Here is a 27,722-nt window from a genome sequence, read left to right on the forward strand (position 1 = left end):
CTTGAAAAAATGGTATTTATTACCTCTATATGTGAATTCCAGAATCAGCAAGAGACATGCAAAGAAATTCCACCATGAACAGTTCTTCCAAATTTGATTTTAATGAGGATATCTAGGACATGTTTTATTCCAAGAAAACAGCTTTCAAGTTACAAGACTGAAGGCACATATTTGTGTATCCATGGTGCAAAATTTGACACTCTTGTGTAGACACCTGGGAAATTTGGTCTTCCACATCCATAACCCCAGCTCACAATGCCAGTCAAAAACCATTTTCCATCTCCATTGCTTTGACATGACAGTGGTCCACCAGAATCACCCTAAAAATAATATATTGAGTTATATGTGTTTGCAATATGAATTATAAAAACTGGGGGAAAATCCAGGGGAGATATTTTGCATGAGTAATTCTAGTGATTATATTTTCATAGTCACATAGTTCAAACACTTGATAGGGGTTTTTTTTCACGTAGATGGGATTGCACAGTTGTACCAAAGTTTGCTCTTTCACAAGAGAGAAGATAATTCTCACTCTTTAAAGACACTAATTAAGATATTATTTTGCAGGGCCTACATTTGAAATTCACTTTTTTTGTCTAGCCTAAAACTTACAGGTAAACCCCAAATCTGCTACTAAACATGTTCATACATTCACAGGTTACACACTAAAACTCAAAACCAGTAAGCTTTAAAAAAATATTTAAAAAATAAAATAAAATTAATATAATAAATAAACTATTTAATAATTGTATGACTTCTTTCAAATTAGAGATAAATGGAAACAGATGGAATCCCTCAATTGTTTTGTGTTTGTGGTTTTCTTTGATTTTTTTTTTTAAGAAGGAAAAAGAGCCTAAGCACTGTCCTTTAGTAATGTAATGTTTAGCATGTAATGTTTAGAGGCTCATAATGTCTTTGTAAATAGAGCAGTTAAAATGAAGTCTGTTCTAGACTTCAGAATTTAATACAGGATGTCATAATGCTGTAATACAGGACAAAGCAACTAGGACTCTTCTAGAGCTAGGGTGTTCTTGTAGGAATGCATTGACAGAGCTTCAGGTGTAAAACCATTTGCCACCATTTGGAGAAAATTCCTTGGACCAAGCTTATACTTGTATACTTAAACCTGTAAGGCTCTGCTGTACACACAGCATCTCTGAAAAAGACACCCAGTGGTACATTAAACTTCACCAAAACATTGGGTGCATTAAACAACTTCCAAAAGCAAAAGGTGCATTTGGCAAAATTCAGATGTTTTGCAAGAGAAGTGCCTTCTTTCTAGACAAATATTTTGTTAGAGCTAGAAAACTATTTTGCCTTCACTTTATAGTTTGTTGGGATATGCAGGTTGGAAGGGACCTCTTCTAAGGTGCTTAGGTGGCACCCTCTCCTCAAAGTAGGATTACCCTGAATTGCCTCAAAAAGGTTAAGAATTTGGAAGACAATTTCTTCCTTCCATGACAATTAATATTTTACATTTAGAAAGTAAAATTTGCAAGTCTTTTCTTTCATTCCTAGGACAAAACACCAGCTGGAACACCAGCATTTTTCACAAAACAGGAATACCACAATTTGAATAGATCTAACAACTGCCAGTCACAGACACAAATCATTTGCCCTTAAAAAATGCAGCCAAAATGATGCCTTTCCTTGCTTATATCTTGAGTGGCCATAATCCAACAAATTCTCCAGATACTGAAAATGATACTTAATATCAGTGCTCTCACTAACCTCTAAAAACAGCTGGTGCATTATACTCCCTCAGCCATTGTAGTCTCACTCACTTTTATGTAGATTAGTGAAAGCTAGAATATCTTGAAGATTCCAGATCTCCATCATAAAAAAATGTTTTTATTATTATTTCAGCAGTAAATTTACTACTGTTTTAGCAGTAAATATGTATGGTTTATGTAAGTTCAATATAATATAATATAATATGGCATATTAGATCTGTAATAGTAAGTGTCATATAGATACATATTGTGTATCTATGAGGTTTTACTACTGCTGACTAGGAGTAAATTCAGCACTTTACATTTATCATCTTTCAGCTTTTCCAGATCAGAAATATCTTGCATTTGTAAATTTATGCCTAATTGTCTGCATCTCATCAAACAGTCCTGTAGTTCCAAGTCGGAAGGGAGGGATCCTGAAAAGACACAAGCTAGTTTCTCAGTTTTTTCTTCAGCTGAGAGCCTATCGTGCCAAAAATTGCCTGATTTCAGCTTATAGGGACTTGCAACTTGATTGGCTCTTGACCCGTGACTGAAACTTAGTGGTGCTACTCATTCACATAAAGCAGCAGAACTCTGAAATCACCCACAGAAGAGATTTGCTGACAGACAATTCTCACACTGCTCTTTTTCAGAACTGAAACATATTGACCACAAAGTAGTCTGCCAGTCAACTCTTACACCTCATCATGCAACAATGAAAGACAAGATAAGCTCTATGCAAAGAGTGCTGAGATACATACTTTACACCCATCTCTTTTCCCAGATGATAGCCCAGCACAAAACATCCTAGCTGTGATAATCCCATAAGTGGAGTGACATAATGTCTGGTCAATAATTTCTACCTCTGCTTTCTGAAGAACTGCTGAACCTTCATCATCTGGAAAACAAATTTGGAGAAGGGTGATTCAACAGATCTTAGCATTTTACTCATCTTTTGAAATACAAAACAAGAAATCTTCAGGAAATATCCACAGATACTTTTGATCATTGAATTATTCCAGTTTCCAAACAACTAACTGCAACACAGAAGAAAGCCTCTTCTAACTATCAGGCAATTGTGTAACGTGATCTGGGTCCTTTGGACACACCAAATAAAATGGCATAATCACTAGGATTGGCCAAAAAGTTTTTTGTCTTTTTCAAAATGTCTCAAGACTTCTTAATTTGTTCTCTTTTTACTTCAAAAAGGAAACAGAATTTTACAAAGATATTTAGATCCCCACATGAGAGATTTGCAGCGAGAGCAGTATATCTGCAGGAGCCAAATTCAAGATTAAGATTATGAGACAGAGTTTCAGAATGTGAATTTTGGCAGCATAAAGAACCAATTCCCAAATTTGATTCTTTCTATCTGAAAGATTTGGTAAAACATCTCTTTTTTATAAGATATATAGTTTAATAATAACAATAATAACAACAGAATTAACTCAAATTTTCCCCTCCTTTGAATACAGCAGGCCCAATCTCATCATCATCCTTTCAAAATCTGGTTATAGCCAAAAACCCCTCACTCACATATTCAAACATGCAAGCGCTGGTTTATATCATGAAACTTCGTTTTAGGATTTGATAAAGCTAGTATGTAATAAAGTATACTTTGAAGTTAAAAGACTGATTTGGCACTTTCATTGTAGAAACTGACAAAGGGAATAGAGAGAAACAGGGAAAAATGCCCCCCTGGGGTTCTTTTTGAGGCATTACATTTATCTTTCAAATAACCAGCCTTTTAATTTCACATACGAATAACCAGCAACCCAAAGAGAAAAACCACTCCATGTGTCCCACACCTCCAAGGGGAACAGAGGGGAAAGACAACACTGATATTTTGGAGTAAGTGAAGCTCCCTATACCAACAACACAATATGGAAGACTTTCAGACCCATGGGACCAGCAGCCAATTTTCCTGAGCATACGAAGGTAGGTGCACACACCCCCAGGTGTGAAGGCTCCTGGGAATAAGATTAGCTCAGCAGAAGGGATAAAACTCACCTGCTTCCTGCTTTTGGCCCCAACCTGTTATCCAGCACTTGTCCCCGCTGCGGGCTTTATGTGAAGAGGGAGGCAGGCAGATGGGCTGGATGAGGTGGCTCATGGTGTCCGGCCATGGTGTGCTCAGCTGCAGCAGCGCGATGTCGTAGTCATAGTTCCGGCTGTTGTAGTACTCATGGACTATGATCCGCCTCACCGCAGACACAAACTTGGCACGGCCTTGCATTTGCATGCCCAGGTGGGCACGCCATGCTCTGGGGTCAGCCAGCCTGGGTGGGAGCAAACAAAGAAGACATTTCTTAAAAAAGTACCTCAAAACACCTGCTGACAGCAGGGCTGGGGAAAGGGGAGTGCAGCACCTCCATGCAGTTCAAACTCTGGAACCTAAAGGCACTTGTGGATCCTGACCATGTCTGGGATAGAGTTAGAGGGAAGACTACTTACTTGCTCCCTTGAAAGCAGTGTGCTGCAGACACCAGCCATTCTTTGGATATCACTGATGCTCCACAGTAAGCAGCTCCCCCAAAATGAAGGCTGACCTGCCAGGGCCATTCACCTTCCTCAGTGTTTGAGCCACCTACAATCCGAGAGATGAGATTGCTGATCTTGCTACTGCCACAACCTGCAAGGGATATTTCAGGTTATAATCCCCATCTCCAGTACCTTCCTTTAGTGAGGGGGCTTCCCACACAGGGCATGAAAAAATATTGCACTTTGAAATATTTTGAAATCTATTTTGTTCTCCTGCTATAATCTCAAAACTTCTCTCTTTGGCTACTCTATTAATGAAACAAGAGGTGACTCCATAAAAAGGCACTAGGCTGGAAATTTTACTAAGTTGCTTTTCTAGCTCTGCTACAGAAATTAGCCCCTAAATATTTCTTGTGCCATAAATGTCACATGATCCATTGATCTAATAAGCATCACAATGAGTATACACAAATAAGCAATCTCTCATCTCTTTTTGATGCTGCCAACTCTGACCTGAAAGGAGATCATCAGCAAAGAAGTTCAACATCATCAGAACACGTATTTCTTGCCAAAACAGTGGGAATGATACAAGAAAAAATGTATGTGGAGATTGGACATTTATTTGAGAAACAAGGTGGTACAATCATTATTTTCTATGGAAATGACTGACAGTCTGACAATGCTGCATATTACTAACAGGTGAAGAAGCGATGTCTCATCAGCACAAAAATCTGAACTCTTAATTAGAAAAGCAAGGAAGAAAGACCCTTCTGTAGAGCCTCATGTCCATCCCTAGTGCCTGCACATAAAGTTTCTGCTCAGGAGTTTTAGTCCCACACACAGGTGTTAATATTTCTGGACCCTTTCCTGAACATGTCCCAAACGTCGAATGCACCTTTAATGTTTCCAAATAAAAATAGGCATATGGCTAGTCTCTTAAGAGGTCCTACTGAAACCAAAGCAAGTGCTGAAAGATTTGACATACAGATGGCATGCCAGAGGCAGCTGAGGGCCAGGCAAAATCATAACATTGTAGAATGGTTTGGTTTGGAAAGGGACCTTAATCTAGTCCCAGTCCCCCTGCCATGGGCAGGGACACCTTGCTGCTAAACCAGGTTGCTCAGGGTTCTATCCAGCCTGGCCTTGAACAATTCCAGGGATGGGGCATCCACAGCTTCTCTGGGCAACCTGTGCCAGGGCCTTGCCACCCTCGCAGTGGAGAATTTCTTCCCTGTATCTAATCTAAATCTGCCCTTTTTTATTATAAAGCCATTCCTCCTTGTACTATCATTACATGCCCTTGTGAAAAAGTCCCTCTCCAGTTCTCTTGTCGGCCCCTTTAGGTACTGGAAAGTGCTAAGAGCCTTCTTCCTAAAGCTGTCTCTTCTCCAGGCTGAACAACCCCAGCTCTCTCAGCCTGCCTTCATAGGAGAGGTGCTCCAGCCCTCAGATATCTTCATGAACCTCCCTTGGACTTGTTCCAACACGTCCATGTTATGTAATACACCTGAGACCATTCAGTTTAAGCAACTAATCCTAACCCCACTTTTTTTTTGCTACTGCAGTGACAATCATCTGTTTGTGTTACAGCAAAACAAACTGAAAAGGTTGTACAGAGGTTACTTTAGGAAGATTTAAGAGTAGAACATAACTTGATACTATAAAGTATTGGGGTCTTCACCATCTGGATGAGTCAGAGAAGTGAAAAGTTCATGAGTTTTTTCTCATTGCAGCTGTATCACTCCTGAAGTCCAAATACAGTCCGACTTCAGCAAAGTGCTGGCATTGCTGCAGAGAACAAAAGTGCTGCCTCACTAGCTAAGCAAGTTCACTCTGTAATTAACCCTGCTGCCCTAATCCTTAGCATAGCTGCGATAAGCAGTACAGCTGTCTAAGGCTCCCCATAACTGGAAGCCCACCCTCCCACAAGATCTTGGCAAATTCTGCAACCAGATCTGAAGTAAACTGATAGCTAATTATTACCCCACTGTCACAGAGAGAATGCAATAAAAATCCAGTACCTCCAGCATGACTTGTACCCACTCCAAAACAGGAAGAAATAAGTCTTTATTGTGTAAAAAATTCAAAGTTCAGAAAGATGAACATTTGAAAGGAACTTACTGCAGCTGCTTTCATCACTTCCATCAACACAGTCCACAGTCCCATCACACCTTGCATATTGTTTCCTAATGCAAATGTTATTCCTGCACTTGAACATGTGGTTGGTGCAGGGAATACCTGAAATAGTTGTGAGGAGAAAAACCCAAAACAACCATTGGCTCAGCTTAACACACGAAGACATATCTGCACAGATAGAAGATCTACATATATTAATACATGTATTAATAGATACGAAGTAACATGACAAAAAAGCACTTTGGTTGGAATGGCTTAAACCAACCTCTAAACAGAATAAATTATTCAAATAGGACTGCATCTATACTTGGGTGTGCATTTACTTGGCTGAGTCCAAACAAAGATTTTGTCACATTCTTTCCTGCAACACTAACAAACACAGATATAGTAGTGAAAATTAGATGTAGAGTGTAAGGGTGGCAAGACAAAACATCCAGTACTCTGGAAAGAAGCTCTCCTTTGTATTTCAGTATTAAATGTGAAAAGAAAGGTTGCAATGAAACCAGCCTTATTAACTGTATCCAGTAAAACTGCAACCCCTAAACTCGGCATTTTCCTGTTTCCCTGTGGCTTGCAATAAATGAGGCCACTCAAACCCAATCTATTTTTCTTGTCAGCACACAGAAGTATCCTGTAATCATTTACACAGACTGTCTTTTCTGAGGGATCAAAAAAGTTTTCTTCAAAAAATCACTTGCAGCACTTTTCAGTTGTGCTCCCTTTCATATGTCACAGTGTCCATCTATTCTAAAAAAATTCAAGAAAGTTCTGATTCAACTTTCATTTGCCTAATGCTAAATTTATGGCTTCCACTAACCTTACAACCCTGAAAACTGCCAGAGAGAAACCATCATTTTTATAGTTATTTTACAGATGGTAAAATAGATCCAGGAATTAATTTGCACAGATTATGCTGTAAAGAGATAAAATCTCAGATTCAAGTTTTAAATCCCTAGATCCCCAGCGTGCACCTGAAGTACTTAATTATTCTGCCAGTATTTTGCAGAAACAGATGTTCATGAGCTTATTAAAAAGAAACAGTTTAAAATCAGTAATGGCTTGTTTCTAAACATATCAGAAAAATGGAATGGAGTTATATAGCCCAAGTAAGATTTGACAGTGCCTCTTAACCCTTTGAATGCAGCATCCAGAATTCAAGTCAGGAATAGATGGATGATAAAAGAGAGAAAAAAAGTTACTCAGGAGAGCAGCCTTACTGTGGGTGCAGTTCTGCTCATCTTTTCCGTTCTCACAATCACGTACTCCATTGCAGGCAAGCAAGTTGTCCTGTATTGCTAAGCTGGAGTTGCAGTTCCACTCAGGGACAACTTTAAAAACATAAGCCAAATCAGGTACAGAAGCATTCCTGTAAATGCTAACACATCCCTTTCTGGCTGTACCTGGATACCACATTCATTCCTTCACAGCACGGTACAAGGATGGGCATGAGTGCCACGTTATCCGTGGAGCAAATAGAGCACAAAAGAGTTCAGCGAGCTCCCCAGGTGGAGATGTTTAGTATCACTCTCATCTACTCTGTGCATCCCCCTTTGTCATTCCCCCACAAAAATAGAATAACTCATCTCAAAATGGAACAGAACTTTATTAATAATTGCTAGTTTTTATCACATGAGGAAAAGCTAAAATATAGCCTACTACAGCTATTACTGCACATGTAAATTTCTTCCTTGTGCTCTCCAGTGCCATACCTTCTTCATTCTTGGTTTTGTCCCTTGCCAATTAACTACGAATTAAGCACTCAAGAGATTGAGGGATAGTCTGTACCTGGACATATAAAGGAAGCTGAAAACATCTTTTGGTATCCCCATTAAAAATTTTCACCTTGTTTCAGCTGCCTTCTAAGACTAGAGAATATATTCACTGTGTTTTCTCATCAAGATCTCTAATAAGTGAATACAAACCACAAGAAAGTTCATCACTTTCATCGAAGCAGTTGTTTATGCCATCACAGCGCTGCATCTGCTGGATGCATAAGCCAGTAGAACACTTGAAATGTCCAGGTGGACATGCTGGAAGTTAAAAAAGGAAAAAAAAAAACCAACAAAACAAAAAACCAAGCAACCAAACTTCAAAATTTCCTTTCACAAATATTGCCAGCTTGTTTCAATTTACAGTCACTAAGCTTCTCCAAGGAACAATTAAGTTGATCTAAATTTACTATAGCCTGTATACATTGCCAGCACTTAAATTGAATTCAAATGTTGAAAACTGGGATTTAAAGAAGAGGAAAAAATTTCTCTAAAGTTCCAGTTCAGCTAATCCTGGAATATGTACCATAGGCTCCCTAGGGCTGGACCAAATCAGCCAGTGTTATACAGTACAACACAAGGCTGCTTAGTAATTATGTATAGAAACCACTGCTTCTTTACTACTTTAACAGGAATATGTAAGATTAACACAGGTGAAAAAGTACCAGTAAACAAGTTGTCTGTTTCAGGACTGGAAAAAACTCAGGGTCTCAGAATTTATTAACGTTTTGAGCTGTTTTTTTAATCTCAGATTTCAGATTTGAACACAATATATATAAATATATGGAAACCGTGAAATAAGCAGTTGATTATTTGGTACTCTTTTCATTACCTGAAGTCTTATAGCAATAGAAACATTGCAAACAAAACATTGGGGATGAAAACAAACAGGAACAGCAGACTTCAACTGGCTGCACCATGGCCATAGCCATGCAGGAAGCTTTGAGGACTGTGCAGAAGAGAATAGACTGTGTGCGCGCAGGAAACCAGAACATGCTGCACATGCCCACAAACCTTAGATGTGCAGCCTAGAAAAGGTTCTTTGTTTGCTAGTCATCTGACTTAGTAAGATTAGAAAAGAAAATGAACTGAAACCCAACAGGTAATTTCCTGCATAAACTTAATTAAGTCCTACCGGACCCAAAAAATGCTGCTTCACAGGTCTGAAATGCAAAGAAGGGTTGAAAAAGATAAAATCCATCTTACGCTGGCTGATGTTGTAGCTGCCATACTCCACCAGCAGGGGCTTCTCAGAGACCTTCGAACTGCACTGGAGCTCCACACTGACAGCAGAACTTGTAATATGGAATACTGTTTGGTGATCAACATAGTAACCACAGTACCTAGAAGTGTTCATGCAAGTTCTAGAGCAGCCTTCATAGGAAAATTGCCTTACATACGATTTAAATGTCAACACCACTCAAATTCAGAAATACAGTCATCTGCCATACTTTAATTAAGAACCCAAACCAAAAATATTTCTTGGTGGTCACCCAGCCTTCATTCACCACTAACATTGTGGAAATTTACTTTTGAATATCATGCCTTCAAATAAATAGTCTTAAAAATAATGCCTTGGATGCACATCGACTTTCAGTTGCTATTTTGACAAAGTGGCTCCTTGGACTTCTGCCTAGGTGCCACTTGATTCAGAGAAACCTAAATGCTCTCTGATGCCAGCAAACATTTAACCCATCCATTGTTAATGAATTTCTAATGTCCCTTTCATCAAATAGGCCACTCTCTAGCTGGGGTGTGGGGGGCAACAAAAAACCTAGATTAAAAAAAAAAAGCAAAGTAAAACAAACAAACCCCAAAGCAAAAAACCCCACAACAAACAAAGCCTCTTTGACCAGGGAAAGGTTGCTGGATCATTATTTTAAAAATGGAAACAGTTTTAAATGTAGTAAACCAGTGAACATCAACAGTACAGGTTGTTCTAGAAGTGGAAAAAAAGACCCTCTCCTCTGTTCAACAAAAATGCCTCAAAGATGCAGCACTTACAAGAAAACATCTGGCTTTAATATTCCTGCAAAAATCAAAGTACATATGAATCTTAAATAGATTTAAGAGCCCAGGCAGCTCTCTTGATTTTTAGCAGACTTGGTACACATACCTGTTTGACAGCAGTACAAGGTCACTCGCTGACAACAGGATGAACACAAAGAACAAAAGACAAAAATGGATTGTTTTATTGTTAACCGGACTAGTGGACTATTAGCCAGAGGTAAATATTTCCCTTGTGTATTTTTCACATCAAGCATTGCACTGGGACTACTCTTCATGTCAATGAATGGAGAAGAATTGGTCAGTGATTTCCATGTGAACAGATGTTGCCTCAGTGTCTGGAGCATCCCAGTGAAGTCTGCCACAGGGAATGGACACACTCATTTATATGTTTTCATGTGTGCTTTATTTCACCCTACTAAAATGAAACATCCTGTTAATAGATCTAGGAGATTCTGTTCCAGCAATGTGAAAAACAAAGGAAGAAAACAATTTAAAAGACCAAGACTCCTCTTTGACATCCTGAAAGCAGATGCAAAAAACCCAGTTAATTTTACAGACTTTTACTATAGGAAAATTAATTGTAAAAGAAGCCCCAAACAAAGAAGCAAGCTGTTAAAATGGGAGGAGCAGTGTTCTTTATCTTTACCATGACTCAGTCCTGGTAACTCCCACTGGGGAAGCAGCAGCCACCCTGGGGGGCCATCTCTGCTAATGGACCACCAAGGTCTCACAGAGTGACTCATAGAATTATACCATCCCATTGTGAGATATCCCACCCTGGGGGGAGGAACCAAACATTCCTACCTGTATATAATCTGACGCTTGGAACACCATGGTAGCACTACCACTGGATACTCAAGGACAGGATCTCAATAACCACCACTTGACCTCCAGAGAAGGACCAGATCTTTCTACAGGATCACTGCTTTGACAAAACCACATCCATCACTCCAAAGGGACTGCAGCCACCACCAACAGGGTGTCAGGCCGTATTCTGACTTTGTCAGTTTAAGCCAGTGTTTCCGTATTATTGCCTTTATTTTAATTTTCCTATTAAATTGTAGTTCTGACTTTGAATCTCTCGCAAAATATTTGTGTGGAGTTCATTTTTCCCACTGGTTTGCCTTCAAACCAGTACATGCACCCGCCAAATCCATCAGTGTTAAGAGTGAAGACTTCCTACAACAGGAAGTCTAATTGTCACTAATTTTAGTGTTTGTCACCAACGCTCTCAACATAAAACAGCCTGTCAAAGTGCACAGCAAAATGCCATCTAACAATCTGATTCCCATCAGTTAGCCCACAGACATTTTCTACATTTCTCCTGTCAATCACTTAGACAATCTTCCTTCCAACAAACCCTAGCACCATTAAAAAAAAACCCAAAAAGTTGCAGGCTGCATTGACCCCTTCTCAGACAAATAAAACAAACTCATCTCACCAAAAGTAGAGGAAATTGCTGACCATCTGTGGAAAAGCTGGAACAAGTACATTGAGTAAGCTATCTCCTACACACAGTGAGAAATGCCATATACTCATGGGATTTGTAAGACAAAGCTACAGGCCCTCAGGAGCCTTTTGCTGGTGTTTTACTGGTCATATATCCAGGTCCAGGGCAAATGGAAATTGCAAAGCACCATCTGTAACTCTGTGCCATTGCTCCAGAGAGAAACTGATTAAGGGGATCCTGTCCCATATGCTGGAAAAGTGAGTGGGGTAGTTTTTCAGGGGATGAGCAGATACATGCATGCTGCTCAGAAACGGTGGGATGTTGCACTAACAGTTTTAAGACAAATAAAGCACCTCTGTGTTCACATAAACCTCTAGCAGCCTGCTCACAAGAGACTCACTGGTATTCCTGCCTCTGAGAATTTCAGCAAAAGCAGTTCATCAGCTGTAACTTCTTTGACTAGGCAGTGGAGCATTGTATGTCCACGAGGAAGAACTGCATGGTTGTGTTCAGTGTCTCTGGTTAGATAAAGCTGTCCCTAGAGGTCTGAAGGAACCTTATCTGCACCACCTTCTTGGTCCCAGTCTTTCCTAATATCAGTATCTCAAAGTTTATTAACCATTTTTACCTAAGATAACAGAATAAGCATTCCATAAGGCACAATTGCAAAAGAAAGATGGGGGTCCCCTGCCCCCCCACCCCCTCTGCATTTCGTTAACTATTAAAATTTGGGGAAAAAGAAGAAAATAAAACATCACCATGTTTCATGCATTAAGTCATAATTTTTCCTCTTAAAAGTAAACATAGAACAGAAAATCAGAAGTTCAAAAGCCTTATTTTTAGTGAAAAATACTCTCTTTCAAAGGAAGAGGTCTTGGTCTACTACTATAACCAGCAACTTCCAACAGAAATCAGGAGCACGCGTTCTTGTGCAGTACTTCAAAAGTAACCCTGAGTGCGCTTCTAAGAATCATATCATGGACATTTGATTCTGTGGAATGCATAATTGGCAGGTTTATCAAAAAGCTGCTCAGATTCTTTCAGGATTCTCTGTCAGATAATCCTTCAGTATGAACCTATTATCATTTTTGCCTCAAGATTTTGCCTTTGTTATTTATCTCAGCCATCCCAAATAACACAAATCTTTCCATTTCTGTCATAAAAAGAACACCAAAAAACCCCACAAACACACTAAGCGTGGTGTGTTTTGACTGGTGTTTTTATGTGCTCATCTCGTCCAGCAACCAATTCCCATCAAGGCACAATTGTAGGAGCGTCAAACTGAATTTTCTCTCTATAAATACAACATGGTATTGAAGAACAGACAAAGTTTTTTCTTCTCTCTGTAATTCTTTCAGTTGCACTCTAAAGGGCCTAATTGACTTACTTTCAGTAGTGAGTTCAGAAACTCAGTTTAAGACTAATCTTACTGAGGTTTCCATTTGAATGAAGTTTAAGAAAAAAATCTGATGTTTTAAATCTAGCCTTGCCTCATCATCCAGCATTCCAAAGATGACTTCAAAATTGAGGAAAGAATGGGTGGACAATGTGCTGGGAAAGCAGTGGTATCTTAATAAAAAACCAGCAGCAATATTATAATAAAGAACACTTCAGAAATAACAGTGGTTCCTTGAAAGGCACTTCGCGAAGTTTCTCTTTCAAGAGCCAGTGACTGGAATGAGGAAGTAGTTACAGTTCTATTTCCAATCATCTCATTGCAATGGCTTTCACCAAGAAGTTAATTAGATTCGCTGTCCTCTTGAGCAATCTTAGTATTAAGTTACACTTAAAAGGGTTTTAAACAGACCTTGTTTAATGGCCCCAGAAAACACAGAATTATTTTAGGGTTCACAGGACATCAATCTTTATCCAACTCTTTCCATTTCTCTCTCTCCAGAGAGTACCAAAGACTTTTGTCTTCATTTTTCTGGTACTTTTCAGTAGAATATATATATATACACATATACATATATATATGTAAAAATTTATATATATATATTTATATGTATATAAATACATTTTATAAAGACTGTACATCATCAGCTAAAATAAAAGAATGGTAGGGCACCCAGTGAATTACTTCTGTCCTTGTGGAAGCTCTCTGAGCTGCAATAGTAATGGGAAGGTTTATTTTGGTACCATTACATTAATAATCCATGTGGAGTACTTACATGCGTTCATTAATTTTCCACCACCCTCGCTCACAGCCTTTAATATTCTTCTCACTAATGGTATAGTTATGAAACTTCAGAGCTATACCAAGGCTCTTCTGTGGAGTCTGTTGTGAGCAAGAAAGACAGTGCAAGCAGTCTTCTTTTTTCCTTTTGTGGGCATAGAACACAGTAGTCTATAAACTTATTTCAGCAATTATGGAGCTTGGCAATGCCATGCTCTGGGAGCTGAGCTGGCTTCACCAGCTCAACAGCCAGCACCTTACACACTTGCCAGCTATTCAGTCCTGAGTAAAAGCAAGGGTTGGCACAGCCCCACCACAGCTGCAGGCTTTCTCCCCCTCTAGCCAATAGCCTTCTCATCTTCAGAGAGCCATTGACCATAGAAAGCAGCTTTTGTATCAAGATCAAAGCACTCAAACACATCCAAATGTACTTGTGTAGGGACACAGAGCCCCAGCGGATTTTTAGAGTTAAGATACCGCCTGGAATACTTGTGTCACCTTTGTAATGCTAGGAGTTACTTCTACCACAATATTATAGTCTTCTGCTAGCACCTGCTCAGCCATGCATTCTTTAGTATTTTACAAAACATTTCTAAACCCAGCAATATCATGAGTGTTCATACTTAATTGGAAATTCCTTTCATAAAAGGATCAGAACATGTTTTGCAAGGCAAGGCAGGGTTCATTTAAAAACAAGGGCTGATTCAGGGCAAAAATCCAGAAATGAAAATTTTTCCCCTCTTCTCTTACAGAAAATATAATTTGGGAAATGAGTGAAGTTTCAACATTGTACAAAAATAAAATCTTGAAAATGAAACTGGTTTGAGCAATAAACCTTTCTATCAGAAGTCAACGGTGAAGACCTTAAATTTAGCCCCCCCAAAATCGCCTTATCATTCTAGAAGGGCAAGAGGCTGTAGGTCATGGCTCGCTGGACTTAATTTCTATTGCTGTGATTCAATGTGGGCAATCACTAGCTTAACAATAAGCAGAAAGATGGGTAAACAGTGGACCTCATCATACCCATTGCTATATTCTTTAGAGAGGTAAACACTGAAGGGCAAGCCCTAAGTCAAAGACCTTATTTTAGCAGCACTAATAAGGAAACACTCATGTCAGAGAAAACAAAACTACTTTAAAACAATGTCAGCTTTCAGCAATTTGCTTTCAGGAGAGTACCTAAAAAGATGAAGGAAAAGGATACCAAATTAAAAAAACAGTCTATGGGATTGTGCTGATAGGACAGACCATTCTGAAGACAAATTAAATGTATTAGGCATATGAAAAGATACCGGAGAAGTGGTGGTAATAACTAGGTTAGAGGAGGTTTTTTGTACATACTTTTCATCCAAATTTCTGGGAGTGGGAAGAGAGGAGTTAAAAACAGTCAAGTCTTACATTGCCTGCCATGAAGTAATTATGCTGGCTAAACGTCAAAACTTATCTTAGCTCTTCACCTTTGTAATAGGACACCTTAGGAACTATGTTCTCTTCCTTAAAAATAAGTGCACAGAAAGAGAAAAAAGAAAAAACTGATACAAAACATCAATGCCATTTCTATAAACTACTACGTCTGTGAAGATGCAGGTTACTGCCAACTCAGTCACTGCTTTACTTAAGCTCTCTGTTCCCCAAACACACAGCAATGCCTCAGAGAGAAACAGTCATGTTACCTGGAAGTTCCATGCACACAGGCATTTTGGAGGATAATAGCTTGGGTAATAGGGACTTGTGATTCTCCCTTCATAGCCAGTTTTCTCCTTTGTCATTATTGCTTTTCCACACTCTAAGGGAAAAAAAAGAGGCAAAATTTGGCAAACCTTGATATACTTTCAGTAAAGCTATTCAGTGGGTTGAAGCATCCAAATTTATCACAAGTCAGTCACTGCAAAGCCGGGCAGGTGAGGAATTATATTTAGCGGGATTCAAGTTGTAAAAAGAGACCCTTCCCAATGATGCACACAGAAGACAAAGGATGTAAAGATCCAGGGATGAGTGCTGGGCTCTGCAGGACTGGAAGAACACATTGTAAAGTTTATCTATATTATTTCACTGAGGAAAGTTTTGCAAACAAGAATATCAATACATCCACACTGCAGTACTACACAGGGACCTCTAGTCTTAGAATGCAGCCAGTTAGAAGCGAAATGTTCAACATACTGAACTAATCAGCCTCCTGGAAACCAAAACTTTCTTATATGACTGCTCAATGGATTTACAGAATTCATTAAAGACAAAGTCACACACAGAGAGAAACGAACAAAGAAAATCCAGACTCAAACTTAAAGAAAACAAACCAACCAACCAGCCCACAACCCACACAGAACGGAACTTGAAGTTACTTATTATGGAGAACTTATCACATGCTTTTCTGATGGTATATTAATGCTTAATTACTGTCAGCATGAAAAGTAGGCAGCATCTTTTAAAGCAACTTGAATTTCCTTGCACTGAGCTGTGTGAGATTTTTCCCCTCGTGCCACTAGCATGATATTCCTTGTATTATTTGTGATGATGATCTAACCACTTAAATATATAAGCAATAAAGTGATGGACTTGACACACAAACGTTACTGACTTCTTTGTGTTCCTGTGGAGTCAGGGACCGATAGCAAATGCAGACAAAGCAATTGAAGCTTTTTTTTTCTGAAAGCAGGTTTTAGTGCTGACATCCTTCCACCTTTAGCATGATCCCTGAGTCCCACGGCAGAAGGGAGGCCACTGCTACACCTGAAATAATAGCTCCATCTACTGGCACCTTGCAGCCCTCGCCAACTGAATTCAGGGCTGCTTTCAGCCCTCTACCTTCATACTTCACAACTAGTCTGATCAGATAACATTACTCAATAGGAAGGCACACAGTAATGCAAAGGAGAAGAAGGGGAGACAGGCACCTGTAAAAAGAAGAAACTCAGTCACAGGAATCATTTATCCATAGTCAGAAACATGACAGCCACTTCAGGCCCTTAGAAGAAACAATATAATAAACACACTTCCAAACACCGAACAAACCTACTTTCTTGTGTAATGACCTCAAAATAGCCATGGAATTCCTTATGCTCCTTTACTTGTGCTGCCTTAAATATTACCAGCATGAGATTATTTGTGGACACAAGTGACACCAATGAATCAGGTGGTTCACAAGCTCTGAGGGGGAAGAAAAGAGCAAATACATAAGCAATCACTTAAAAAGCGAAAAGCTTAACACATTACTCTCACTCTATGCATAAATTTTCCACTGGTTCAGATCTTGCCTACTTCAAAGTCCACTGAAATTTCCATGCTCTTAAGCACAAAAGTACCTGTTACAAGGCCAGTTTAAACCCAATACTGGAAATTCTTCTTACAAAAAGAGAAAGAAATTGCAAACATGAAAATGGATATGGAATGGTTCACTCTACGAGGTAATGACTTTCAGCCTTCACTCCCAGTAAAAATGAATGAAGCCAACATTAACGAAAAGCTGGAAGAAAGAGAAATCTTATTTTATTAGACCAACAATTTTATCTTCTTGTTGGGCAGTGGGAAAGACAAGAAAGTTATTCTTCAAGTCAGAAATTAAGAACCTGAGCCAATAAGAAGTCTCAATAAAAAAACCCCAAACACGTTACTTTCCATATGCATAACCTAGCAGACATCTTCAGTCCTCTACCGATACTAACATGTAAGTGAACACCATCTGCTGTTCCACAGACAAGTCAGTTGGAGACACAGATTGGTAGAGGACAGCTCTCAAAAAGGACTGAAAAGCAAATGCTCTGGTTTTGAGGCTTATACACAGACTGAAATGCCAGAGAAAAGGGTTTCAGGGGTGAAAACACTGAGCTTTTGTCTACTTCATGAAGGTGCTGTCTTTTCGTTTCGACTTACGTAGTCCTATGGAATTAATTATCAGGAATTTCAAAGAAAAAGTCCCTAAACAAGCATAATGGATCATTAAAGAGAGAGAAGAAAAAAGAAAAAAAGAAGAGTCCACATCCCTCAACCCATCACAGCTTCAACTCTACATTTTTACAACCCTCTAAACAAATAGAGCAGATAAAAAAAGCACTGAAGTAGTGAGTGCCAGTAAGTGAAAAATCACGAGACTTAGTTTCTGAACTTCAGTCTTCATCTGAAAAGCACTAATCTTCATACAGAAGAATTTGCCTAAGGGAGGAAATTTTGACATTCTCTTTCAGTTAGCATCTGTTTCCTGATAAGAAACAGAAAATTTTGCTCAGTAATGTGTGAATTTTTCATAGTTCTGTAGCTAGGTGAAGATGCACTCCAGTTGAAAAAAAGAGAAATATTTGAAGAAAATTTTCCCTTTTACTAGCAAGATAACTTATCCAAGAAATTTTAAATTGTCATGGGTTATGTGAGTAATACATGAAGATCAGAGCAATTTTAACAAAAACAAACTAACCACAAAATACAGATGGCAGATCTTCAGAAAAAACCCAAAAGTTGTCAATTAATTATCAATAGAAATTTATACTCACCGGTACAGTATCTTATCTTTGATTGGCATCAGAGAGTCATAGATGGTGAGCGAGTCAGTGATGCAGTTATCTGCTTCAATCTGAAGGGATACTATTGAAAGGCGGATAAGGTGGCCCACAGATGCAATAAGCTTAAAATAGCAGATTGTTCCCTCTGAGGTAGCTCGCATATCCAGAGGAAAGTGCTTGTGCAGATGGTCAGCATAGAGATCATACATGCAATTAGTTCCTGTGAAAATGTCACATTTTCAACACTGGATGCAATCACTCCAAAACTCCTAAATCCACATAGCATTAAAACAAGAAATCCTAAAATCCTTGTGCTAAACTAAAGCAAAATATGAAAGTATATCTAACTTGAAAAACAAAGTAATAATAGAATCATACAGTGGTTTGGGTTCTAAGAGATCATCTAGTTCTGAACTCTCTGCCATGAGGGCGATACCTTCCACTTGACCAGGTTGCCCAGAGCCCCATCCAGCCCAGCCTTGGACACTTCCAAGGGGCATCGACAGCTGTTCTGGGCAACCACCCCCACTGTAAAGAATTTCCTACCCCAAACCCAAACCTACCCTTTTCTAGCTTAGAGCCATTCCCCCTTGACCTTGTGAAGAGTCCCTCTCTGGCTTTCTGTGCCACTCACTGTCTTCATCTTAGTTACAACGCTGTGGTCAAAGAACAGTCTATTCATAAAAGTACAGAGTATGGCCAACAAGTGCTGTAATTCAGTTCTTGCACAGTATTTCCACTAAAGCAGTGCCATTTTGTACAGATTGCAGTTAAAGTTTCGCAGACTCTCTAGAGAATAAATGACTCTAATAATTCTTCACTGGGAGATACTCATCTACTTTCAAAGCATAAATGAACTGCTTGCCCCTATGGACATTATGATATTTATAATACGTAAAACAAAACCAAAGCAAAAATGCAGCTACATGTCTGTATTCCCCCACCTTTTTTATTGATCAAATGTCAAGGTTCTCAATGTTTTATCATGACATGAACTAGAAGTGTAGCAACAAATTCGGATTCCCCAAGTCCTTCCGTTTGGAAGGGATGGAGGACTTTTCTTGCTGAACATCCTGCTCAAAGCAGGATCAAAATTAATTCAGATCAGGACTTTGTTCTGCCCCTTCTTGAAAATTTTTGCAGCATTAGAAATCACCATTAGAAATGGACATACTGTGAAATACAAATTATGCAACCTACCCTACACAACATTTACAAAGGAAAGGGTAAAAAATTTTGCCATAATTTAGACAAGGATAAGAAGAATATTATTCTACTTGCATCCAATTTTCCAATTAAGCCAAAACAACTGTGATTTCCAAATAAAATATATTGAGATCTTTATTTCAATTCAATATTGCAGCTCACAGTCAGCAAAAAAAGTAGGGAATTTTTGTTTGGTCATATCTAAAATTCTTAACATAGCTCTTTGAAAGGTGAGAAAAAAGGGAAATGCAAATTAGGGGGAATAAGATACAAAGTGAATATTTGCATTAATTTCTGGCTATTACAAACATAAGTCTCTGAAATAGTTACCCTAATGGAAAACCAATTAGAGCACTGTGAAAGTTTACTACTAGTTGTTGACTCAAATTAAATGTTGACATTTTGACCAGTAGTTAAGACAGGAAGTGGCAGGCTTTGTCCAACTTCCACTTCTTAATAACAATCTCGAAACTAATGCTATGAATGTTTATGAACAATCTGTAAGGGTCACATTCCATTCAAATGAATTACAGTTACAGCTATTTAAAGCTTTGTTCTTCCTTCTTCCTTGTTCTTATCTCTTCCCAATAACATTCTTTTTGTAATAGTTATTTGTGCTTAGTTAGTCATCCTTAGCAGAGCCAACTTTGATCATAATCTCTAAAATTATGTGACTACCATTATTTCTACTAAGTAATTAATAATGGGAGAGCTCACTGCTTCTATGGAGCACAGTGCAGAGAATTCAGAGCTGACTCTAGAACTACAAGTAGTGCAAGCATGCTGGCTTGAAACCAAAGCTGCATAAAGTCTTTACCCAAGCAAACCCTGCACAACCAGATATTACAGCAAGGCAAGAACCTTGCGTCAGCTGAATGTCCATGAGTCCCTTCTCCAGCATCATTCTTCAATAAATCTGCACTCCAGTCTGTGCCTGAACCAACCACTAGGTGCGTCTCCATACCCAAAGTCAACTACGTTTCTCTCAAAATACAGCCTGCTGATGCTCATTCCTTTTGTGCTGCTGCATGATCACTTTCACCTCCATGTCATATTCCATAATCCTAAATGGACACAGCCAAAGAACTCAAACAAATAAAATTGCACCAGTATAAGATTCTCAACTACTGTGGCCATCCATGTTGTTGACTTTGTTACATACCCCCTCCATGCTTCCCACAGATACCAGCTGTATAAAAAGCTGCCTATATAAAGTCTCCAAAAGGTGTCTAGAACATGGCAGGTCATCCTTTTCCCTTCATGTGAAAGATATCATGTAAGTCCTAAAAAAGACTAAAAAAGCAACAATTATTGTGTTGTGCGCTTCTTAATGTCTTCCGGTTTAGGGGCTGCATTCTGGAATAAATTGGAACCAAGTTCCAACTGTGCTAATTCCTTTCCCCTGGAACACTGAACTGGGAAATGAAATCGCTATGCAAGCAAACACCAATATGCAAAACTCTTTTATAGAAATAAAATGCATGTAATGAGATGCGATAGAAGCCAATATTGTTATGCATTGCAGCTTAAGTCAGGAGGCTTTTAACAAGTGAATGCTGCAGCAAACTTGTTTGAGTTTTGAGAAATTATGGGCTGTTAGCAATCCCCATTGCAAGCCCTGGCCCATGCCCTGTGACCTGAAGTCTGCCTGTGGACCTCAGAACTAGGAGAGCTTGACTTGGGTGCGTGGCAAAAGTAGTTACTGGATTCTGAAAAAAAAATGCAAGCTAAAACCTTTGCAAAGTAACAGAAGTGAAAATCACAGATAGAAGTGCAACAAAATGTCTCATGAAAGAAAAATACAAATTCAGAAAGCTGTAAAGCCCTTGAAAAACTTAAACAGTGCAACTGCTCAAGATGAAGAGTCAGTTTGTGTCAAGGAGCAAGGAAGGCCAACACATCCCCAGCTGATTGATAACTGCTGGCCCAACAGAGTCTTAGCGGGTGTCTGCTTCAAAGGTGATTAGCCTATTGCTAAGCCTAGTAGCACATTTTTTTTAGGTACCTACTCCATATACTAGTAAAGGTAGATGTACTGTACTTTTGAACTCCTTGTTCAGTGCTTTGCACACTGGCAAAGAATCCTTCTGGGAGGTCTACAACATGAAACCAAGCAGGTGTACAAATAGTGTCTCCCACAACATGGGAAAACTCAACTGCCTAAACTAATTACTGTTAGGGAATTCACTCAAAAGAATAACTCACCATTAACCTTGGAGAAAAGGGAGTTAAGGAGGATAAAGGATGCACAAAAGCATTGCTCTTGTTCAGCATATTAAATTCATTACTGTCCAGTTTAGAAAAGGTTAATCTGCTGGTCAACACAATGAATAGCAAACACCTGATTTAGTTTGTTTCCTACTATGTCACCAGGTACATCTAAAAAATTTATCAGGCAGATTAAAGGTAGATAGTTTCTGTATTTGTTATTTGCAAGATTCTTGGTCATTCTTTCAGTAAGTCAGGACTTAAATGCCAAGGCTGAGTTTAACCCTCTTAAATTAACACTGAACAGTATCTTTAAGTTCAAGTCATGAACTCAAAGCTTTGTTCTCCACCTCTCCTCTGAAGGAAGCTGCCAAAAGGGTGAATTACCTGTTCCCGTTGTTGACCAATAATCTGACCGAAGACCTGCTGCATAGAAAAAGAGTTGTGTGAGTCTTCTTGTTTGCCTGAAATCCAGAATTCAGGGTTTTATTCAATCACATCTCAGTTCTAATACACTGAACACACAGGACAAAACACTTCTCTCGATGAGTGGGGTTGCCATAGCCCCCTTCACTTCTGCAGATTCTGTAGTTTTGGAGGTGAGGCAAGAAGAGACTGCATGGCAATTAAGCAGTCAAAGTCAACTGAAGGACTAAGACAGAGGTACCCAGGAGGTCATTTTCTCATCCTTGGCCACAAAGTCTCTCTCAGCTTTCTTTTTGACAGAATTGTTCTGTCTGATGTCCACAGAATGGAAAATCATTAAACATTTTGTAACTAAATACATTAAACAGATGCTTGAATCACACATTGTGAGTTTTTTCCCCAGACAGGAATGTCACAGGAGTTATTTAACAAATAGGCAGCTTTATAATCTGTTTTTGAATCTTTAATAATGGGGTGATAAGAGTCTCATTTTCAATGAAGGGGCTAAAGTTTGATCCATGTGATCCACCTTAGCCCTTCATCTTTTTATGCTTTTAAAATCACAGACTAACCCAAATCTGCCTACAAGGTATCCATCTTACCTCATGACTATGAACATGAGCACTCCCAATACAGGAAGTTTTGCAATCACTGGTTACAAGGACAATTTGTACCTTAATTTGACCTCAAATCTCGTTTTTATTTTCCTTCTCACTTTTTTTTTTCCTATTAAACGTTTAGTATTAGAAGCTAGAGATGTAGGATCAAGATTTTAGTTTATTTATAGAATTTGCTACTCCAAGGTAAAAATGTTTGCTTACTGAAGTGTTTCCTCAAGGATATGGATATGCTCTAATACTAACCACTTAGGACAATGGAATCCATGTCGACTGCAAGGCCCTGAAGACTTCCCACCGAAGTTCGGTTAATAATACTTGTCTGAATGGAATCCTTTAAAACAGCAGCCACACAATCCTCACACAGCACTTGCCCTTTCGCCTGTGGTACCACAAATACGATCCAGAAATGAATGAGAAGGCCTCCATTGTTGTTGTTACTGAAAAAAAGAGCTCAGATTATCATCCTGTTGGAAGTTCTCTGAAGACTAGGCTCTTAGCCCAAGCTTCTGAAGTACAGATTCAGAAGCATATGGCTCATTTCCATATTTTTAATTACTTTAACCCATTGAATATATATTTTCCCCTTAAAAAAAATCAAGCAAACAAGACAAACCCCAAAACACCCAAACACACTCTTCATATCTAGTTGGGAATATTCAGTAGGCTAATTTCCTGAGGGCTCCTGACTTTTGAGATCTATGGAAATCACATTGTCTACCCATGAATTAGAGCTGGACTATTTCCTAAAGATCAAAACAGAAATAGTAGAACAGAAACAGTAGAACTATCATCTCCAGAAACGCAGAGCTCTGCACTGGTATGCATCTCACCCTGCACTGTGCGCTGCAGGATGTAAGAAACGATTCCTAGATTATTTAGGTAACACATTAGAGGCCGTTTATGATCACACTACTCTCTACCTCTTTAGTGGGGAGAAAGACCTTTGAATCAAACACAGCCTAGAAACCTCCAGTTTCTGAACCAAAACTGTATTGGGTTCAAGAGGACTGAAATAACTAAACTTCTAACATTAATTGCAAGCATAATATTAGAGTAAGAATACTTTATTGCATAGAAATTTCCTGCTTCTTCTATAAGTAGAAAATAGTTTTATTCCAAGAACATTACCTAAAAAATACATGCAATTTAGTCAATTACACAGAGTTGTGTTCCAACAGCATGTTTAAGTAGTTAAACTTCTGCATGAGCCAAAGTATCACCAAACCTCTTTATTGACATTATTTCTGTTCATCTTGCATTGTATTCCTGGCAGACAAGGAACTGTTTATATGACTTTAGTTTGTCCTTACTTTTGTTAAGTGAATTGGTATAGGTTATAAACCTATTTTGCTATCAGTTCAAGTACATAGCAAAGACATTGAATCATAACCATTAAAAATAAGCTTGTTTTGCAGGCTTCTTACATTATATACTGGCCAGCAGAAAAGCAATTACATCAACCGCAGTTTTACCTGACTTCTGAGACGGTGGACTGCTTATAAAATTTGGAGAAAGAAGAAGTTGTGTAGACCAAGTTCATCTGAAAGAGAAATTATAAAGATTTAGCATTCTGAAAACCAGTCACACCTAGAAATGCTACATGCCTAGGCATTCCTACGAACAACCTATTTTCCACCAAGATTACCCACCATGCACACACTTCCAGACATACATCAGCCAAGCTAGGCAGAGCAGGAGATGGGGAGACCAGCTCTTCAATGCACCCATAACAAATCCAATATTCCCAGCAAACATCAAATCTTCTGCCCATGGCCAGCTGACATATACAGTAATGCTCTTTCCATAGAAATGAATTTTGAAAAAGGTGCATATCCTTCACCCAGAAAATCCCAAACACACAGGGCTCCCCTATGTTGATGCTAAAACTTAAGGCCAAACTTCAAGAAACATGCACACACTCATAACATTTTTTGTGTTATTACTAACGTGCAGTGAACAGCACATATCAGAGCTTTTCCCACAGAATCACAGAAAGACTGAGACAGGAAAGGGCCTCTGGAGAGCATCTAGTCCACTGCTCAAAGCATGGCCAACTATACCACGTTGCTCAGGGCCATTTCCAGTTGATTACCTCCAAGCACGGAGACTCCACATCTTCCCTGGATGAGAACCCCCAGTGCTTTGATTCCCCTCACAGCTAAGGAATTCTTTTTTTTAATGTTTCCATGGAATTTCTTGCACTTTGATTCATTTGTGTATATTTTCTTTATCAACAGCTTAGTATTAACATATTTCTTTCCAATACACACAGTGTAAAACATGTGGAGAAGCAAAATCTCTCCCTGTTCCCTGATGAAGGACTGCCTTTGGGCAAAGCAAGCTCCTGATTCTCCCTGTTGTTGGGCTGGGAAAATACCAGTGTGACAATTACCTTCCTCTCCCCTTCCTGTTCAAAGCCACAAGGTGGCATGTACCTCAAGCTGTTCAGACCTCACTCTGCGCTTTATGATTAAAACTAATGCCCAAAGGACTATGACACAGATTATTTCAAAGGCTGTAAAAATCACATCCATATTAATCCCTTTTATTGTTTGAAACGGGAAGTTTGAACAATAATTTTAAAGGCCTAAAAAAAGCGGGTAGAGCTCAGTCGTTCTCCAGACTAAGGTACAAGGGATTTTATGTATTACTGCTACTATCAAATGAAAAGAACCTATCTTGAGAGGTTCTTCTACTACCACTTGGGGTCTTTGGGCCAGCAGCCATGAACAAAAGGGTTTTGAGGACAACAACTAACAAAATCCTAAATCCCCCACTTCCCTACCAATTTTAGTCAATAGTTAAGGTTGCCACAAAGCCCAGTTTCAGCAATGTGAAATGCATTGGTGATTTCAGGCAAAGAAAAAGAATAAGTTCCAAGTAATGTTCAAGAAGGAGGAGGTGACACTGGCAGCTCAACACCTTCTGTCTGTCACCTCTCTCCACTATGCACGACAAGGGCAGGATGCTCTGAGACAAGAGCAAGACACAGGGGTCACAGGAGGTTAGAGCTGCTCCATGGAGAGCAGGGAAAGGTGATACCCTGCACTGGTTATCTGAAAGAAATTTAATGATTAATATGCAGGATTTGGAAAGAGCCGGAAAACAGGAACATTAGTTCACATTATAAGATAACAAAAACTTAGTAATTATGGAAAAATTTCTTGGTTGTATCTAACATTTTTTTGTTTGTTTGTTTTTGTTTAGCAGTTTTTACACAGTCGCTTGAATCCTTGTGTGGACAGTACTGCAGTGACTGGCATTAATGTATTTTTGCTCTCTACACCAAATGTCTTCAAAGTCAAATTCCCTTTTAACCAAGATTTCCACCCTTTTCTTCCTGCTGTAGAACAGCTATTGATCCAGAGTTCTGTTTCTGCTTCGTCTGCTGAAAGGTATTTGGGAAGAATAATGGTCTTTAGAATACCTAGTATCAGAAGGAAATGTAAATGTAAATATGTTTGTGATCCCTAGGGTAATTATAGATGCTTTAAGGCAGAAGACTGGCAGAAGATGCCAGTGTAAATGCGAAAGATTTCATCTGTTTGATGTTTAAAAAGTGGCAATTGAGTTTAAGGACTTTTTTAGAGTTTTAGTCATAGATTTGTGGGGGAAGTATGTAAAATTTTAAGTAAAATGTAAAAAACAAACAGACCTGTTCAAAACTCAGTTTGTGATTAACAAACTGAAAGCAGTCAGTTCCTCCATACCTCTAGACAGCCACCCTTTGCACATAATCCTGTGGGGTGAAAGGGGTGTAAGAACACCACAGCAGCTTCAATGGCACCTGAACATCACTTGTTCACAGCTCTGATCTTTTTTGCTAACCAAGCAGCCCACCCATCTTACCACATGCTGCACAGTCTGTGCCATAGAGAGGAATTCCTTTGACTCTTTCTGCCTATATTCTGGAAGAAACTCTATGTTGGCAACACGAAACAGTCCAACAAAATACAGTGCATCTTTGTTTTCTGCCTGAACTGCAAGAAACAAAGAAGACAGTTAGCCTTTTTTTCTTTTCTTTCTTTTTTTTTTTTCAAATAACAATTAAGGTTTTTTATTAAATTCTAAACCAAATTAATCTATTTGGCCTAATCTAGTTTCTAGTTTGAAACAACTACCCAAAGAACACTACACTTTTATAGCCAAACTGTTCTACATGTGTACCAAATGATGGTTAATTGAGCTCCTGTTCCCTACACACCAGATAAGACACCACCATACAAATGAGCCAGTATAATGAAGGCAGTATCAACATCCAGATTCTGGAGCATCCCTAAGGAATCTTAGGCAGTATTAGCATCAGGGGTCTAAAGAGGAAAACGTATCTTTTAATGCTTAATTACACACATATTTATTTTACTCTCCTTTTACTTCCTTAAATCTATTCTGAAAAATAACCTGAACTTCAGAAGCCCAAGAAACACAGTGGAAGGCAAAATTTCTGAGGAATCAAGCTCATAAAAACACGTCATTTTTATGTGCAAGTGTGCGAATCAGCTTGCACGTAAAAATGTTTCGCATAACGCTGAAATAAAGTCACACCCCCTAAAGCCAGCAGATATACCTGCTTTTCTAATTACTTGTTAAGTCTTAGTAAGACAAAAGTTTTTCAGACCCCATTTAAAAATTGCCATGTTTATTTTAGAAACAGCCCTCAGGACAACTGAGATCCTAAAGTAATCTCAAAGTACTGTTGGCAATAACAATACAGGAGTTGGCATGAGCTTTCAGCAACTCACCAATGAAGAGCCACAGTAATGTCCAGGTTACAACTCCTAAAATGAATAGAATGAGGGTAAAGAGAATTATTTTGTTTTGAAAATTCCATAGCAACTTATCTTTTTTCTTCAATTTGTCATGCTTTTTCCTTGCCAGAATCCTCTTTGCCAACTTGTCTTCTGCAGATACCATTTGGACTGAAATGTTGGCTGCCTAAAATAAGGTGAAAGACAACAAAAATCGTGGAATGTTTCTAGCAGGAATTGACTGACCAACAAGTCTCAACCAATCTGTTCCTCAGAGAAAAGTC

General features: G+C 38.8%; 1 protein-coding gene across 4 annotated transcripts; it reads right to left on the bottom strand.

Moving 5' to 3' along the window:
* Nucleotides 1-80: 80 nt before the first annotated feature.
* TMPRSS7 (transmembrane serine protease 7) lies at nucleotides 81-27,722 on the bottom strand. Of its 4 annotated transcripts, none has more exons than XM_042031523.1 (17): nucleotides 27,433-27,722; nucleotides 26,540-26,670; nucleotides 24,163-24,230; nucleotides 22,934-23,127; nucleotides 22,032-22,070; nucleotides 18,222-18,450; nucleotides 16,754-16,884; nucleotides 15,411-15,523; nucleotides 13,733-13,839; nucleotides 9,308-9,444; nucleotides 8,255-8,362; nucleotides 7,550-7,660; nucleotides 6,318-6,434; nucleotides 4,170-4,347; nucleotides 3,726-3,994; nucleotides 2,579-2,613; nucleotides 81-320 (listed from the first exon to the last, which is right to left on the bottom strand). In XM_042031523.1, exons 1-17 carry the CDS (start codon nucleotides 27,602-27,604, stop codon nucleotides 150-152), a joined length of 2,310 nt encoding a protein of 769 aa, XP_041887457.1. In that variant the 5' UTR covers nucleotides 27,605-27,722; the 3' UTR covers nucleotides 81-149. The 4 variants fall into 4 exon arrangements, with proteins under 4 accessions (XP_041887457.1, XP_041887456.1, XP_041887455.1 ...); XM_042031522.1 differs by having other exon boundaries at nucleotides 2,477-2,613; nucleotides 4,170-4,302; nucleotides 27,433-27,715; XM_042031521.1 differs by having other exon boundaries at nucleotides 2,477-2,613; nucleotides 27,433-27,714.

The sequence above is a fragment of the Corvus kubaryi genome, unplaced genomic scaffold, assembly GCF_017639235.1.
Source record: "Corvus kubaryi isolate FWS band 111438036 unplaced genomic scaffold, C.kubaryi_AGA036_p1.0 37341, whole genome shotgun sequence".
NCBI lineage: Eukaryota > Metazoa > Chordata > Aves > Passeriformes > Corvidae > Corvus > Corvus kubaryi.